Source organism: Danio rerio, chromosome 4 (assembly GCF_049306965.1).
Source record: "Danio rerio strain Tuebingen ecotype United States chromosome 4, GRCz12tu, whole genome shotgun sequence".
NCBI classification, from domain to species: Eukaryota; Metazoa; Chordata; class Actinopteri; order Cypriniformes; family Danionidae; genus Danio; species Danio rerio.
Genome location: NC_133179.1, coordinates 32,474,526 through 32,488,065, shown reverse-complemented (window position 1 = coordinate 32,488,065; position 13,540 = coordinate 32,474,526). Strand labels below are relative to the sequence as shown.

The 13,540-nt window shown below is 36.0% G+C and overlaps 1 protein-coding gene across 2 annotated transcripts in view; it reads right to left on the bottom strand.

The window, feature by feature from the left end:
- Positions 1-3,273: 3,273 nt before the first annotated feature.
- The window catches only part of LOC137490091 (uncharacterized), a 392,659-nt gene continuing 382,392 nt past the window's right edge, over positions 3,274-13,540 (bottom strand). The window contains exons 1-3 of one of the 2 annotated variants that reach the window (XM_073947772.1): positions 11,536-11,586; positions 11,035-11,184; positions 3,274-4,412 (exon numbers count right to left, since the gene is read on the bottom strand). In XM_073947772.1, coding sequence (XP_073803873.1) covers positions 3,373-4,412; positions 11,035-11,125 — 1,131 coding nt within the window. In that variant the 5' untranslated portion in view covers positions 11,126-11,184; positions 11,536-11,586 and the 3' untranslated portion in view covers positions 3,274-3,372. Of the gene's footprint in view, positions 4,413-11,034; positions 11,185-11,535; positions 11,587-13,540 lie in introns of those variants that run through there. The other variant, XM_073947773.1, reaches the window with a different exon arrangement.

Genomic DNA, 13,540 nt, shown 5'->3' with positions numbered 1-13,540 from the left:
GAGTCTAAGGCAATAAGTTATTCTTTCCATTTCATAAATTTCTCTAATTGTTTTTATACATTTTTCATACATAGGTGAGTCTGATCTGAGCCAGTTAGACATGATACATTTTATTGCTGCAGGAAGCAGTATTTGAAATAAATAAATACTTCTTCGTTCCACCATGCTCTCAGGCACCATACCCAGGACTGCCACAGTTGGATCAAAGGAAATATCTTGTAATGATTTTCCACTTAAATTCTCTCCATACATTTGAGTTTGTGATTCTATGGGCTTCTGAGCATATATCAGTCCAGTTTTCTTGTGTAATCTTTACCTGCATTTCAGCCTCCCAACGATCTTTATATGCAAGAGTATTATATGAAGGATATGATAGCAGACTTTTATATAGTTTAGAAATAATCTGCTTGCCAGTAGTCCCCATCTGTATTTTCATCTTTAACTTCTCTATTTCATTTGGATCGATGATATTCTCCCATTCTTTATGTTTTGTAAGATAATCTCTTTTTTGTAAATATCTGTAGAAATCTGTTCTTGGTAATTGGAATTCTTCTTCTAATTGTTTAAATGATTTTAAATTGTTTTTGTCGATAAATATGGATTCTTTAACGGTATTGTAGCAAAGATGTAAACAATAGGAAATGCTGTTTGCCACCGCTCCATTATCATTGTTTTAAATATTCTAATAGTCTTCCTAACATATTCTACACATGTTAAATCATTCAAATGATTAGGGTTAAATCACCAAAATGTCTTTTTGGGTTTATTGTCCAGGTACACTGTTAATTATACTCCTGCATGATCTGAGATGTCCCTTGCTCCTATTTTACAGTGTTTTTTATGATCTGTCTCAAACATAAAAAATAATCAATTCTAGAATGAGACATTTGGGCGGAAAAAGAAAGTATATTCTTTTTTAAGAGGGTAAATGTCTCTCTATACATCTATTATGCCTAATTCTTTCATCATGTATCTTATTTATCTAGTTTTTTGTCTAAATTGCTTATTAGAAAATGAGTTCAATTTAGGATGAAGTTGTACATACCAGCCTCCCCCACAGATCAATGTACCCGAGGCCTCCTTGGCTATAATAGTAATTTTATTTTATTTTTTTTAAGAAATGCTTTGTCTTTTTCAGGTGTTCTATATATATTTATATATATAGACCACCATTACATTTAACTAATGTAACTTTGTTTTGTTTGATAGTTCTGTTAAATAGGTTATATCGTCCTTCTTTATCAGTAATCTTAGAAATTAATTGGAAGTTGATTTTATTTGAGATTAATGTCATTACTCATTTACGACCATTATTATATGAGGAAAAGTAAACTTTGAATTCCATTTGATCTGATTTCTTATCTTCTGTATCAGAAAGATGTGTCTTGCCAGAAGATTATCAGTTGCTATTCTCTTTTCATTTTAGCCTAGAGCTTGCTTCTTTTAATTGGATTTAGTAACCCATTAATATTCAAAGTAATTACTCTATATTTCTGTTTTTGCATATACTATAATCAGATGTAATTGCGAAGATCACAGTGACTGGAACATGAAAAACACAAACATGAATATCTTGAACCACATAAAAAAAGTATCGAAAAAGGTCTCCAAACTTTGAAGTCTTAAATAACTTCTCAATGTAAGGGGAAAGCCTTCCTTCTCTAAAGGGTCCCTTCTTGCTGTGCCTATTGCACAAAAAAATGTTAACTAATATATTCAGCGCCATGTCTGGCAATATTACATTCTTGTATTTCTAATCAGGTTTTCAAGTTAAATATTTCTAAATATAGCAAGATATTTTAAATGTATAAATTAGAATCCCTTTATGTCTTCCTACCAGTATGTTACCTAATGACTTGAGTCTTGGTGTGCTTTAATCATTCATCTTGTGTCGTTGGTCATTTCAGTTAAATACCATTCTTCCTTCAAACAATTTAAATGTCCATCATCGGTGAATCAAGTCAAGAAGAATTACCAGTCTCTTAGAGCTCTTTGTTAGGATCTGTTTTACCCTTCTTTCAAACGGAGCTATTGTTGTTCCTTTGAAACTCACGTAGATTTTCCCTGATCTTCGCTGAATGTTTTTCCTTACTTTTCTTCAATGTCTCTTCAACCTTTTGCCAAGTCTTTGTTTCTCTTTCCCAGAGATACCTATAATAGTTTCTTCTTTGATGTTTATCAGTCCTTTTTCTTTCATATCTCTTGAGACCCCGTCTTCATGACTGGCCCATTTTCGAGAAAGATTCTAAGTTTCGCCGTCAGTGGTGTTTGGAACTTAATCCCCTTTTCTTTCAGAATTTTTCTTATCAGAACAAACGCCCATCTTTTCTGTTGGATCTTAGGTGGGTAGTCATTGTCAAAAAAAATCCTTTTTTTTTTTTTGTTCCATTGTATTACTTTCTTTCTCCATGCAAAGCGGAGGACCAGGTCCTTTGTATTCCAGGAAGAATATCACCACTAATCTAGGGTGGCGTCAGCGGGTGGTTTTGGTTGAAGTGCCTGGTAACATCGTAGGATTTTAAGGTCCAATTCGTCGAGTAACAGCTCTGTTTTGATGATCGTTTCCACCAAGTCTTAGATATTATTCCCTTCGCTTCCTGAGAGGGGTCTGGATGCAGACCTGGTGCAGTGCAATCTGAGCTGCATCCAATGCCATTTAATGCACACACTAAACCCCACCCCTAACCCTACCCGTCACTGTGACTTCACTCACTCCGTTGAGTGCATTGTGTCTGACATTGCATCGTTGATTGATGCAATCTCAGCTTGCATCATAAAGGCTGCATCCAGATACTACTGCACTTCCTTACAGGATTCCAAATATCCTAATATTATTTCTACAGGAGCGTGTTTCTAGATTCTAGATTTTCTTGAATTTGAATGGTTTGACCGAGTATTTCTTTCATCTCAGCAATGTTCTCCTCCAATTCTCCAACTCGCTGCTCCGCTTCGTTGACCTGCCGCTGCATTTAGGTCCATGATTAGGCCATCCAGTTTTTGATTGACTTCTTGTTTAAAGTACTTAGTTTGCAAAAGAATCCTGGAAGGTGGTTGAATAAGATTTACGATTCATCTGCTGCAAGGCTAGCTGACAGGCTATCAGCTATCCTGTTAGTCTTGGATTTTTCATCTTTTGTTTTTTCGTTTTTTTTTTCAGGTTTAAAGTTTGTTTTGTCCTAGCCTTTTTGTTTTTGTCCCCCTCCATGTTATTTAAATATGGTTCAGGTAATCATATATGATGTAAATGGAGGATTAATACCAGTGTGTATGGGAGCGCTCTTTCTATGCTGTTACATGTGTCGACGCCATACCGGAAACCATCCCATGTGTTTTACAAGCTGCCCCGAATGAGGGAAACTCTGTACACACTGATCATGTCGGTTTATCTCCAGTGTGAATCCTCTCATGTGTTTTCAGCGTTCTTGAGTGAGTAAAACTCTTACTGCATTGTGAACATTTGTACGGTTTTACTCTAGTGTGAATCCTCTGGTGCCGTTTCAACTCTGGAGCTGTAATAAAAGTCTTCTCACACACCAAGCACATATACTCTCTCACACCAGTGTGGATCTTCATGTGTTTATTAAGTGTTGATGATTGGCTGAAACTCTTCCCACACTGGTTGCATGTAAATGTTTTTTCTCTGGTGTGGACCTTCATGTGTCTATTAAGCGTTGATGATGAGCTGAAACTCTTCACACACTGGTTGCATGTGAATGGTTTTTCTCCAGTGTGGATCCTCATGTGTTGATTAAGGTGTGATGAGTGGACGAAACACTTCCCACACTGAGGGCATGAGAATGGTTTCTCTCCAGTGTGGATCTTCATGTGTTGATTAAGGTGCGATGATTTGCTGAAACTCTTCCCACACTGAGGGCATGTGAATGGTTTCTCCCCAGTGTGGATCCTCATGTGTTGATTAAGGTGTGATGATTTGCTGAAACTCTTCTCACACTGAGGGCATGTGAATGGTTTCTCTCCGGTGTGAATCATCATGTGTAGATTAAGGGATGATGATTGGCTGAAACTCTTACCACACAGAGTGCATGTGAATGGTTTCTCTCCAGTGTGGACCCTAATGTGTAGTTTAAGGGATGATGATTGGCTGAAACTCTTCCCACACTGGGTGCATGTGAATGGTTTCTCTCCAGTGTGGATCCTCATGTGTTTATGAAGGTATGATAATTGGCTGAAACTCTTCCCACACTGAGTGCATGTGAATGGTTTCTCTTCAGTGTGGATCATCATGTGAATCTTAAGTTTGCTCTTGCTTGCCAAACTCTTTCCACAATGAGTGCAGGTAAAACAACTCTTGTCTCTCACTTTTAAAATACCATTAGTCTCTAAATGAGTTTTGTCCTCTATATTAACATGATGTTCCTCCTCTTTTCTCTCCTCATAGTCTTTAATTGTGTCTGAAATAAAAAAAAAGTTCAGTTTTTAGTAAATCATTAAAACTCATCAAACGCTGAAGTGAAAAGGCATTAAAAACATTGGCTACACAAACCTTAATTTTAATGCACATTAAATGTAAAAACATAGTAGACAAAATTTAGATTGATCTTGTCTTATCAACCTCCTGGGGTCCATTACACACATACACATTGAAGCAGATTCTTATATGATTAATGCCAGATCATTTTTGGTCATATTGATGAGACATAAATTTGAAAGCTGTAACTGGCCAGTTTTTATTTGTATATATTCGTAATCACAACAAAACAACATGTTTTTGTAAAACTTGTAAAGCAGATAGGGAATGCTTTTTCATTCTGTGTCTGACTGGTAAACCTGTCAGAAAAAAACAGCTGAATCTCATGAGACATATCTGCATAATATCTGCATTAGGCTTTAAATCAGCACCTTTACATGACAAATGTTTTAGAGGCAAGTAATCTGTGTGTAACAAATGCAATGCAGAAATCTAACACTTAACTGCACTGTTACAGGGGGGGCAAACGCTTTAATACTATTGCCGGTACTTTTCTGGTGATCCTCCTTGTCTAGAGGCATCTCTGAATAAACGAATGCAGGAGGGAACAATGGCATCTGGTTCTTGGGAAGAGAATACGGTTATTTCATGTGGCCTCCATTTTAAAGAACGAAAGCTAGGCAGTGGGAAAAACATGGAGGTATGGGATCAGCACTGTAAACATTGAAACAACATGCTGTGGACTACAAACCTCCAGCTGTTTAATTTTGTAATTTCAAAATGCAAATGGTATAGACATCACTTCAATATCATTTAGTTCAGTTTAATTTAAACAATTAAAAGCATATTAGGCATCAAATAAAAATACAATCTCTTTAAGAGTGATACGCTTAAGTGTCCCCCTAGGATTCAGTTCATGGCACCAGGTAAACTGTGGGGATGATTCCTTGCTTCAGCCTATATAACTGAGTAAGTGATAAAACACCTACAGTCCTCTGTGGCACACCCTCGTGTTGTCTGTAATAGTGTTGTCCTGATAATAAAGTTTTAAAAACCTCCATTTCCTGCTAACATTTAGGCGCCACTGAGAGTGTTCCTTAAAAAGCGCTGATTTGTCATAGTGTTTACTGGTGCCCACCAGAAATTACTGTGATTACGATATACAGCCAGGTACACTATGATCCTGTGTGACTCCAGGCGATACTTCCGAGTTTCTTCCCAACATGGCCTCGATTTCGCTTTTAAAATGGCGACCTCGTGAAATCAGTCTACAGAGGGCGCTGGAAGCCTAAGCAGCACTGAAAGGGAGACAAGCCCATAGACAAGATGAAAAAGGGAGTTATATGCATATTTGACCATGGTTAATCTGGAACTCCAAGATGTTGGTTCCCCGGATGCGACGCAACACAGGACCCTCTACAGTTGCAGATTAGCTTGCTCAGCCTGGCCATTGGTCTGTGGGTGGTGCTCATGAGAAAGGCTAGCAGTCCCCCTCAGTTGTCGGCGGAATTCTGCCCAAAACCTGGACACAAATTGGGGACCCCTGCCTAAAACCATGTCAACTAGAAGGCCATAAATACGAAAGATGTGGTCCAAGACAATGGCTACTGTCTGTGTCGATAAAAGATTATTTGGGGAGGGGAATAAATTGAGCTGCCTTCATAAATCTGCCCACCACAGTGAGGACTACTGTGTTGCCACTGGATGGGGGTAACCCAGTGACAAGCTAACACAAACTAAACAGTGTGTCACACCATTGAGAGGCACCAAAACCTTTCCTTGATTGACCCAATATAATCATGCAAGATACCCTGAACCTCGAAAAGACTCCACTTCTGGACCGGGCACACCGTACTCTACGCAGCAAACCAGTAGATGACAAGGAACCGCCACGCACCTCCGTGATTAAATGCCACTACTTTTCCAAAAAAAGAGGATATTTTGAAGAAAGCCATTGAAATGAAGGCAATCATGACAGTACACTACGCTGTCAAAGACAATACAAATGTTAATGTCACTCTCCGGTTAACTTTTAAATTAGCACTTGTCCGTCTTTGTTATTTCTAGTTCTCAAGTATATTTTGTCAATAATGGGGTACTTTTGTTGTAAAACATCAAGAGCTGTTTAAATGTTTTATATGTGAGGTCCCACATGGTCAGCTTGCTAAGAGTGGTAGTAGCTGAAAGTGTGTGCAAGTTTACACGCAAGGTTTCAATATGGTGTTGTTTGGTGTTTATAAGTGTATCTGCAATCACTCCTTTTTTTTTCACTCCCATTTTCTCCTGGACAAGCAGTTCATGCCCCATTCACACAGGTTGTCTGCGCCAATGCTTCCCATTCACTTTGAATGGGTGACGTCAGGTGTTGCCGAACTGCATTGTGGATCCGTCGGCGTCGCTTCAGAGACATTGCTCGCTACAGAAGTTGGGACTTTCTCAACTTTTCAAGCGGCAACAGAAGCATCAGCCAATCAGATCACTGTATGCAAATACACCAGCTACACCGGTGGCCTATTGCTGACTAATTTCATAGGCTAACGCTGCTATGACGATCGCATCAGCCCCAACTTCGGACACGCCCTTTGTCAAGCGTTGACGCTGAAGCCCCGTATGAATGGGGTGTTAATGTCAGCAGTAGAGTATGGTAGTATTGTTATTTCCGACTATTGTCCAGTCTCACTAAAGATATGTTTTCCAGGCAATGTAATCCCCCAAAGTACATGGCGGTTTAACTCAAGACTCTTGGCAGACAACGGTTTTGAAAAACTAATTGATGCTCAAATTGATGTTATAGTATCCTATGGAATACTCAAAAAGCATATATAAGAGGACAGATTACTTTATATCCAGCTAGTGCTAATAAAAGAATGTCAAAACGGCTTACAGAGATTATGAATAAAATTAATACAATTGATCAGCTACACTCAACATCACGTTCCGAAGAGCTCCATAAGATACCTTCATCTAGTAAGGATGATGGCAGTATTATTACTGATCAAAAGGAAATTAATGATCAATTTAAAAACTTCTTTAAAACTCTTTACAGCTCTGAGGTAAACTAAATTATACATATTGAGAGCTTTTTAATAATTTAGAATTACCATGCCTCTGTGATTCAGATCAGTTAGCATTAGAAGGAAATATAACACCTTCTGAAATTGAAAATGCAATCAAAACACTGAAAACCGGAAAAGCACCAGGCCCTGATAGCTTCCTGGACGAGTTTTATAAGAAGTTTTCTGCCAAGCTAACACCCCTGTTGTGCAAGGTATTAGCTGAAGCTCTTGTTTTGGAATCACTCCCCCCCTTCATAACATTGGCTGTTATAACAGTACTTCTTAAAAAGGGTAAGGATCCACTTAAATGTGAATCTTATCTTCAGATCAGCTTAATCTGCTGTGATTATAAGATCCAGGCTAAAGTGCTGGCAATCAGAGTAGAGTAAGTCATGAGAAAGATCTCAAGATTTACTCAGATCAAACTAGTTTTATTGTTGGGAGACAGTTCTCTTATAACCTTTGTCGCTTATTTAAAATTATTTATTCACCTAAAAATAATACCAATCCAGAGATCTTAATTTCTTTAGATGTCCATAAGGCATTTAATAGAATAGAGTAAATCTATACATTTACAGCGCTTAAAAGATTAGGTTTTGACCCTGGATTCTGTTCCTGGGTTAAAATTTTATAGTCCAGGCCCCAAGCATCCATTCAAACAAATAACAAAATTTCTAAATGTATTCCACTTTCTAGGGAACGACATATTGCTCTGTCCCCTCTGGTCTTAGACACTGCCATCGAACCTCTTGCAACCGTATCAAGAAACTCAGATGGCTTGCAAGGAATTTTCAGAGAGGGACAAGAACATTAGCTCCTGCTATATGTGGATGATGATCATTTTCTTTTTCTGTCAAATCCAGATAAAAGTATTCCAAAAGCTCTTACAATAATTTCAGAATTTGGAAATGTTTCTTGATATCAATGTCAATCTAGCAAAGAGTCTCATTTTTCCTATCAACGATAGAGCACAGCAAATGTTCTTCTAATCCTTTCCATTTTCAGTAAGTCCTGATAAATTTGTATATCTGGGTGTGAGTGTGACATGCAAATGTAAGGATTTGTTTAATAATAATTTTAAATTGACATTAGACAAAGATAAATAAGGCACGACGCGGTGGTCAACCCTTCCTTTATCTTTGGCTGGGAAGATCAATTCCATTAAAATGACAATACTACCAAGATTTCTGTTTCTATTTTAGACCGTACCTGTTTTTAATCCAAAGTCATTTTTCAGTTGAATAATTGTATTTCTACGTTTCTCTGGGATAAGAAAATTCCTCACATAAGTAAGGAATTCTTGGGGAAAAAAGAGGGAAGAGGGTGGATTGGCAATGCCAAATTTCCTATTCTATTATTGGGTGGCCAATTTACACAAACTGATATTCTGGTTTTCCAACATCTGTAATGATGAGGGCCCACTTTGGTTACTAATGGAACAGCACACGTCTAATCCAGTGTCTTTACACTCACTACTTTGTGCTTCGATTCCAGTGAACTCAAACACAGATTTCTTTACAATTTAAAACGGCATCTTTGGATATCTTTCCTGCTGGAGATACTGTTGTCTTGAAAAACTTAAAACAAAATGTAAAAAAACGTAGGAATGGTACAGCAGAAAATATAGGCGGTTTTAAAACCTCAACCTTTTTTAAAACTGTGTTATACCTTAAAAACTGTTATCGTGCTATGCCTAAGCAGCATAATACTGTTTTTACAATCTAAAATTTCATTTTTTTTAAAAAGTCTCAAGCAAAAAGATTCCAATGGCGGCACCTGCTGGTACGTGAAGAATATGGTCAATACTGACGAACTTTACACTCAAATGTTTGTATATCACCAGCATGCTGTAATCTATTTCTTAAGCAGCGAAAGTCATTTTTAGACTAGTTTATTGGCCAGTTGTAGTCAGTGCAATGGTAAACGTTATTGTTCCACTATAATTTGTTCGTTTTGCTACATGTCATCCCACAACATCATCATATAGTTTAGAAAACTAGAATACTGTACAAAGTTTTATTATAATTAATTATTTTAGTGTCCATTTCATTCAACATATTTCTAATTGGGGACATCCACGTTTTCTGACATACTTTAAACCAGGGTTTCTACAGGTGTCACCAAGTTAAATTTAAGACTTTTCAAGACCATTATGAATGATATTTTAGAACCATACAGGGCAAAAGGCTAAGAAATTTTTCAAATGGCCTAGATGGAAAAGATTTTAATTTGGCCAATCAAATATATATATATATATATATATATATATATATATATATATATATATATATATATATATATATATATATATATATATATATATATATATATATATACATACATACACACACACACACATATATATACACATATTCATTATTGATTTATTATTGTATTATAAAAAAAAAAAAAATATATATATATATATATATATATATATATATATATATATATATATATATATATATATATATATATATATATATATATATATATATATGACTTTTCCCTCAGTGCCTGAATAAAAATATCATTTGTATAAATGTAAATAACTGGAGGATGACTTAAATGTGTTGTTAATTGATTTAATGTTTATGTTCTTCACAATAACAAAACTGGTACATCAGAACCAAACACAAGGTAAGCAGTTATTACTTGAACTAAATAATCCTTTAAAGAATTGAGACAAGTGCTTTTGCTCAAAGTTAAACATTAAGTCTATCAGTAGTTTGAACTGAATAGTTAACCCACAAATTTAACATGACTTACTATTTACCTGCCATCAAATGGTTCTAAACCTTTATGAGTTTATTTTTTTCTCTTTACATTAATAAAGATATGAAGAAAGCTGAAAATCTGTTTTAGGAATTGTAGGAAAACCAACAAATACAATGGAAGTCAATAGTTACAGGTTTTCAGCTTTTATCATATCTGTATTTGTGTTCAACATATCTTTATATTTGTGTGTATTATTTTATTTAATGTTTTTTGTTGTTCTGTATGCACTGAATGTATTTGATTAAATAAATTGATACTAGTATTTAAATTTTTTGTTCTGTTGCTTTCAGTACAATTATTGTTCGTATTTGTAAAATACTTTGGATACAAACATTTGTCCAATAGTTTGTAAATGTAAATATTAGATGTAACTAATTAAATACTTTATTATAATAAAACTTAGAGATACTTACTGTGGTTTAATGGTTTAAACTAAACATATGTTAAGACATTGATGATATACAGATCTTCTTTTACTTCTCCAGCTTGACCTTTTTATGGCATGTATCTCTCTTGCGTTATGTGCCTCTCTTAAGTTGTCTCGCGAAGCGATACCACAAAAATGGCGCTGGTGTGACGTCAAACACAACAAACGCACGTGACTGAAAAAGACCAATTGGCTTCTAATATGATTTTGCTATTTAGAGTTTGCAAATAATACTTTTATAAAACCAACTTTACTTCTATGATTTAATTTAGTATTCTGATTATTAAAGATATGTCTGAATGAGGATCAAATGACTGAGTTGGTCTTTGAGAATGAAAACCAACCTGTTTGTTCCTGCAAATCTTCCTGTTTGACTGTGAATGTTTCTTCAATTTTCACATCTTCTCTCTCCTCTTTAATAAACGCCATCTTCATAACAGCGTGGAGATCAGTCGCTTCAGTGGGAGTTTTTCTCTGTGTTAGGACACTTTATCCTGTTTAAAATGAACAAAATAATAAAAATGTCCTGTTTAAAATAAATAAAACGATGAACAGGAACAAAATAACTTCTCTTCAACACATTGCTTCCACAGTTTCTTTATATGAGAGTAATTAACAAAAAGAAATCAAGTAAAACGTTTCTTTAGAACAGTTATTACACACTTTTCTGTTACTTTATTCAAACAATAGCCCTCGGTTACTGAGAATAAAATTCTACTACGTTGTATAAAGGGTTAAAATAATATTTCCAACACCAGGAACATAATGTAGCATCGTATAAAAAGCTAAATTTTTAGAACTTTAACTTTAAATCGGTTAATATCAGTAAGTGTTTTTAAACAAACCTTTCTCCAGTTGAATCACAGCGCTGAAGCGGCGCTGCCTGATGACGTCACAAGCCACGCCAAAATAAAAGTCTTTTTTGTTTAGTTTTTTTGCCACTTACTGTTGGAGTCATGACTTACTGATACATTTCTCCCATGGTTTTCACTTTACACTATATCTGCTCTCTCACACAAACCTTTAATCTAAACATTTTCTTAACTTTTTAAATCCACTTTATGATGACTTGTATGTCTACAACACCTTACTTCCTATTCATGAGTCCAAATCTCATGCTTATAATTATGACCTCTTCTTTTCTATTTCTACAACTTCATGAGCCTATATAGTTTCCTTTTTTCACATAAATTGTTGTCTCTTATTATCTGTGTTTTGTTTCCTGCCATTCTTTAGCAATATCTTCAGTATAAAATTTACCTTTACTTTCAGAAGCAATAAAGGGGTAGTTCACATAAAATTCACAATTATGTAATTTACTTATCCTCTACTTGAGCCAAACCTGTTTGAGTTTCTTCTGCTGAATGCAAATGAAGAGAATGCAGAGGCAAAAACATTTTGTGGTTCAACAGTTGTGGTTTAACAGTTCCTACTTTGGACATAATGTTTTTTTTTTACATTTTCTTGCACACAAAATGTTCTTGAAATTTGATTACAATTGAACCACTAAGGTCACGTCACATGTTTTGACAATGTTTTTGGTTCCTTTTCTGGACTTTGAGCATCTCGGGACTCTTGCTGACAGATGAAGGAGCTCTCTGATTTCATCTAAAGCGTCTTCATTTGCGTTCTGAAGATGAGCAAAGTTCTCAGGGGATTGAAACAACAGGTAAAGAGGCAATCGTTCTCGAGTGCCTAGTGTACACTATAACACACGCCTTCCACTACTGCTGATAAACCGCCACATCGCAGTGCTTATTAAATTGTTTTTATTTATTTTTATTTTTTTTATTGAAATAACAAAAGGCCATTTCAACTAGAAATACAAAAACTGATAGCACTGCTACTCGTGTGATAATATTACTCATATATTAATTTATTTTTTTCGGCTTAGTCCCTTTATTAATCAGGAGTCACCATAGTGGAATGAACCGGCAACTTATCCAGCACATGCTTTACACAACAGATGCCCTTCCAGCTGCGACCCATTACTGGAAAACATGCATACACACTCATTCACACACAGACTGCATGCATACCGCATGTCTATGTACTTGGGGGAAACTAGAGCATCTAGAGGAAATTCAAGCGAACACTGGGAGAACATGCATACTCCACACAGAAATGCCAACTGATCCAGCTGAGGCTTGAACCAGCGACCTTCTTGCTGGGAGGCGATCATGCTACCCACTGCACCACTGTGACGTGTCACATGTATAATTATTTGAGGTATTAAATTGGTATTGGTGAATAACTATGCTTACAAATGGATGTTTTTTTTTTTTTAAACGCGTGAAAAGGCGTCATTCAAATGTAGCGATTGTAATGATCTGGGGAATCAAGCATGTGTTGTTATGGACACCTATGCTTATTTGTCATAAGAGATGTAAGCCAGGTCTTGTTCATGTAATTTGCTTTCGGCTATCAAGTTGGTATTGGCACTAGCAGCTTTACCTATTAACAGGTTTGTTATATGTAAAACGGTCCTATTCAGTTAAGGGTCTGACCTATCAGGCAGCTATCACTAAAGATGACTTTTCCTTTTTTACTTGTGATGCAATTTTTTTCTAATTATAAATATATAGATGCATGACAGATTTAATAGTGGACTCCACAATGGCAAGACCGAAGCTTGAAATTGCATCACGTGAGTGCATGAGACCAATAGAAGATCAAAACATGAGCTATATGGAGCAATAGCTCGCTTTTAGCAACGTCCAATCACATTGTTTTATCCCACCCTTTTTTTGCAGTGCCATACATCAGAATTTTGCAAGCACAAACTCTAGTGTGACCACAGCCCAACTTGCTTTCAGATTAACTATGTGGATGGCAGTGGAAAATTGTGGT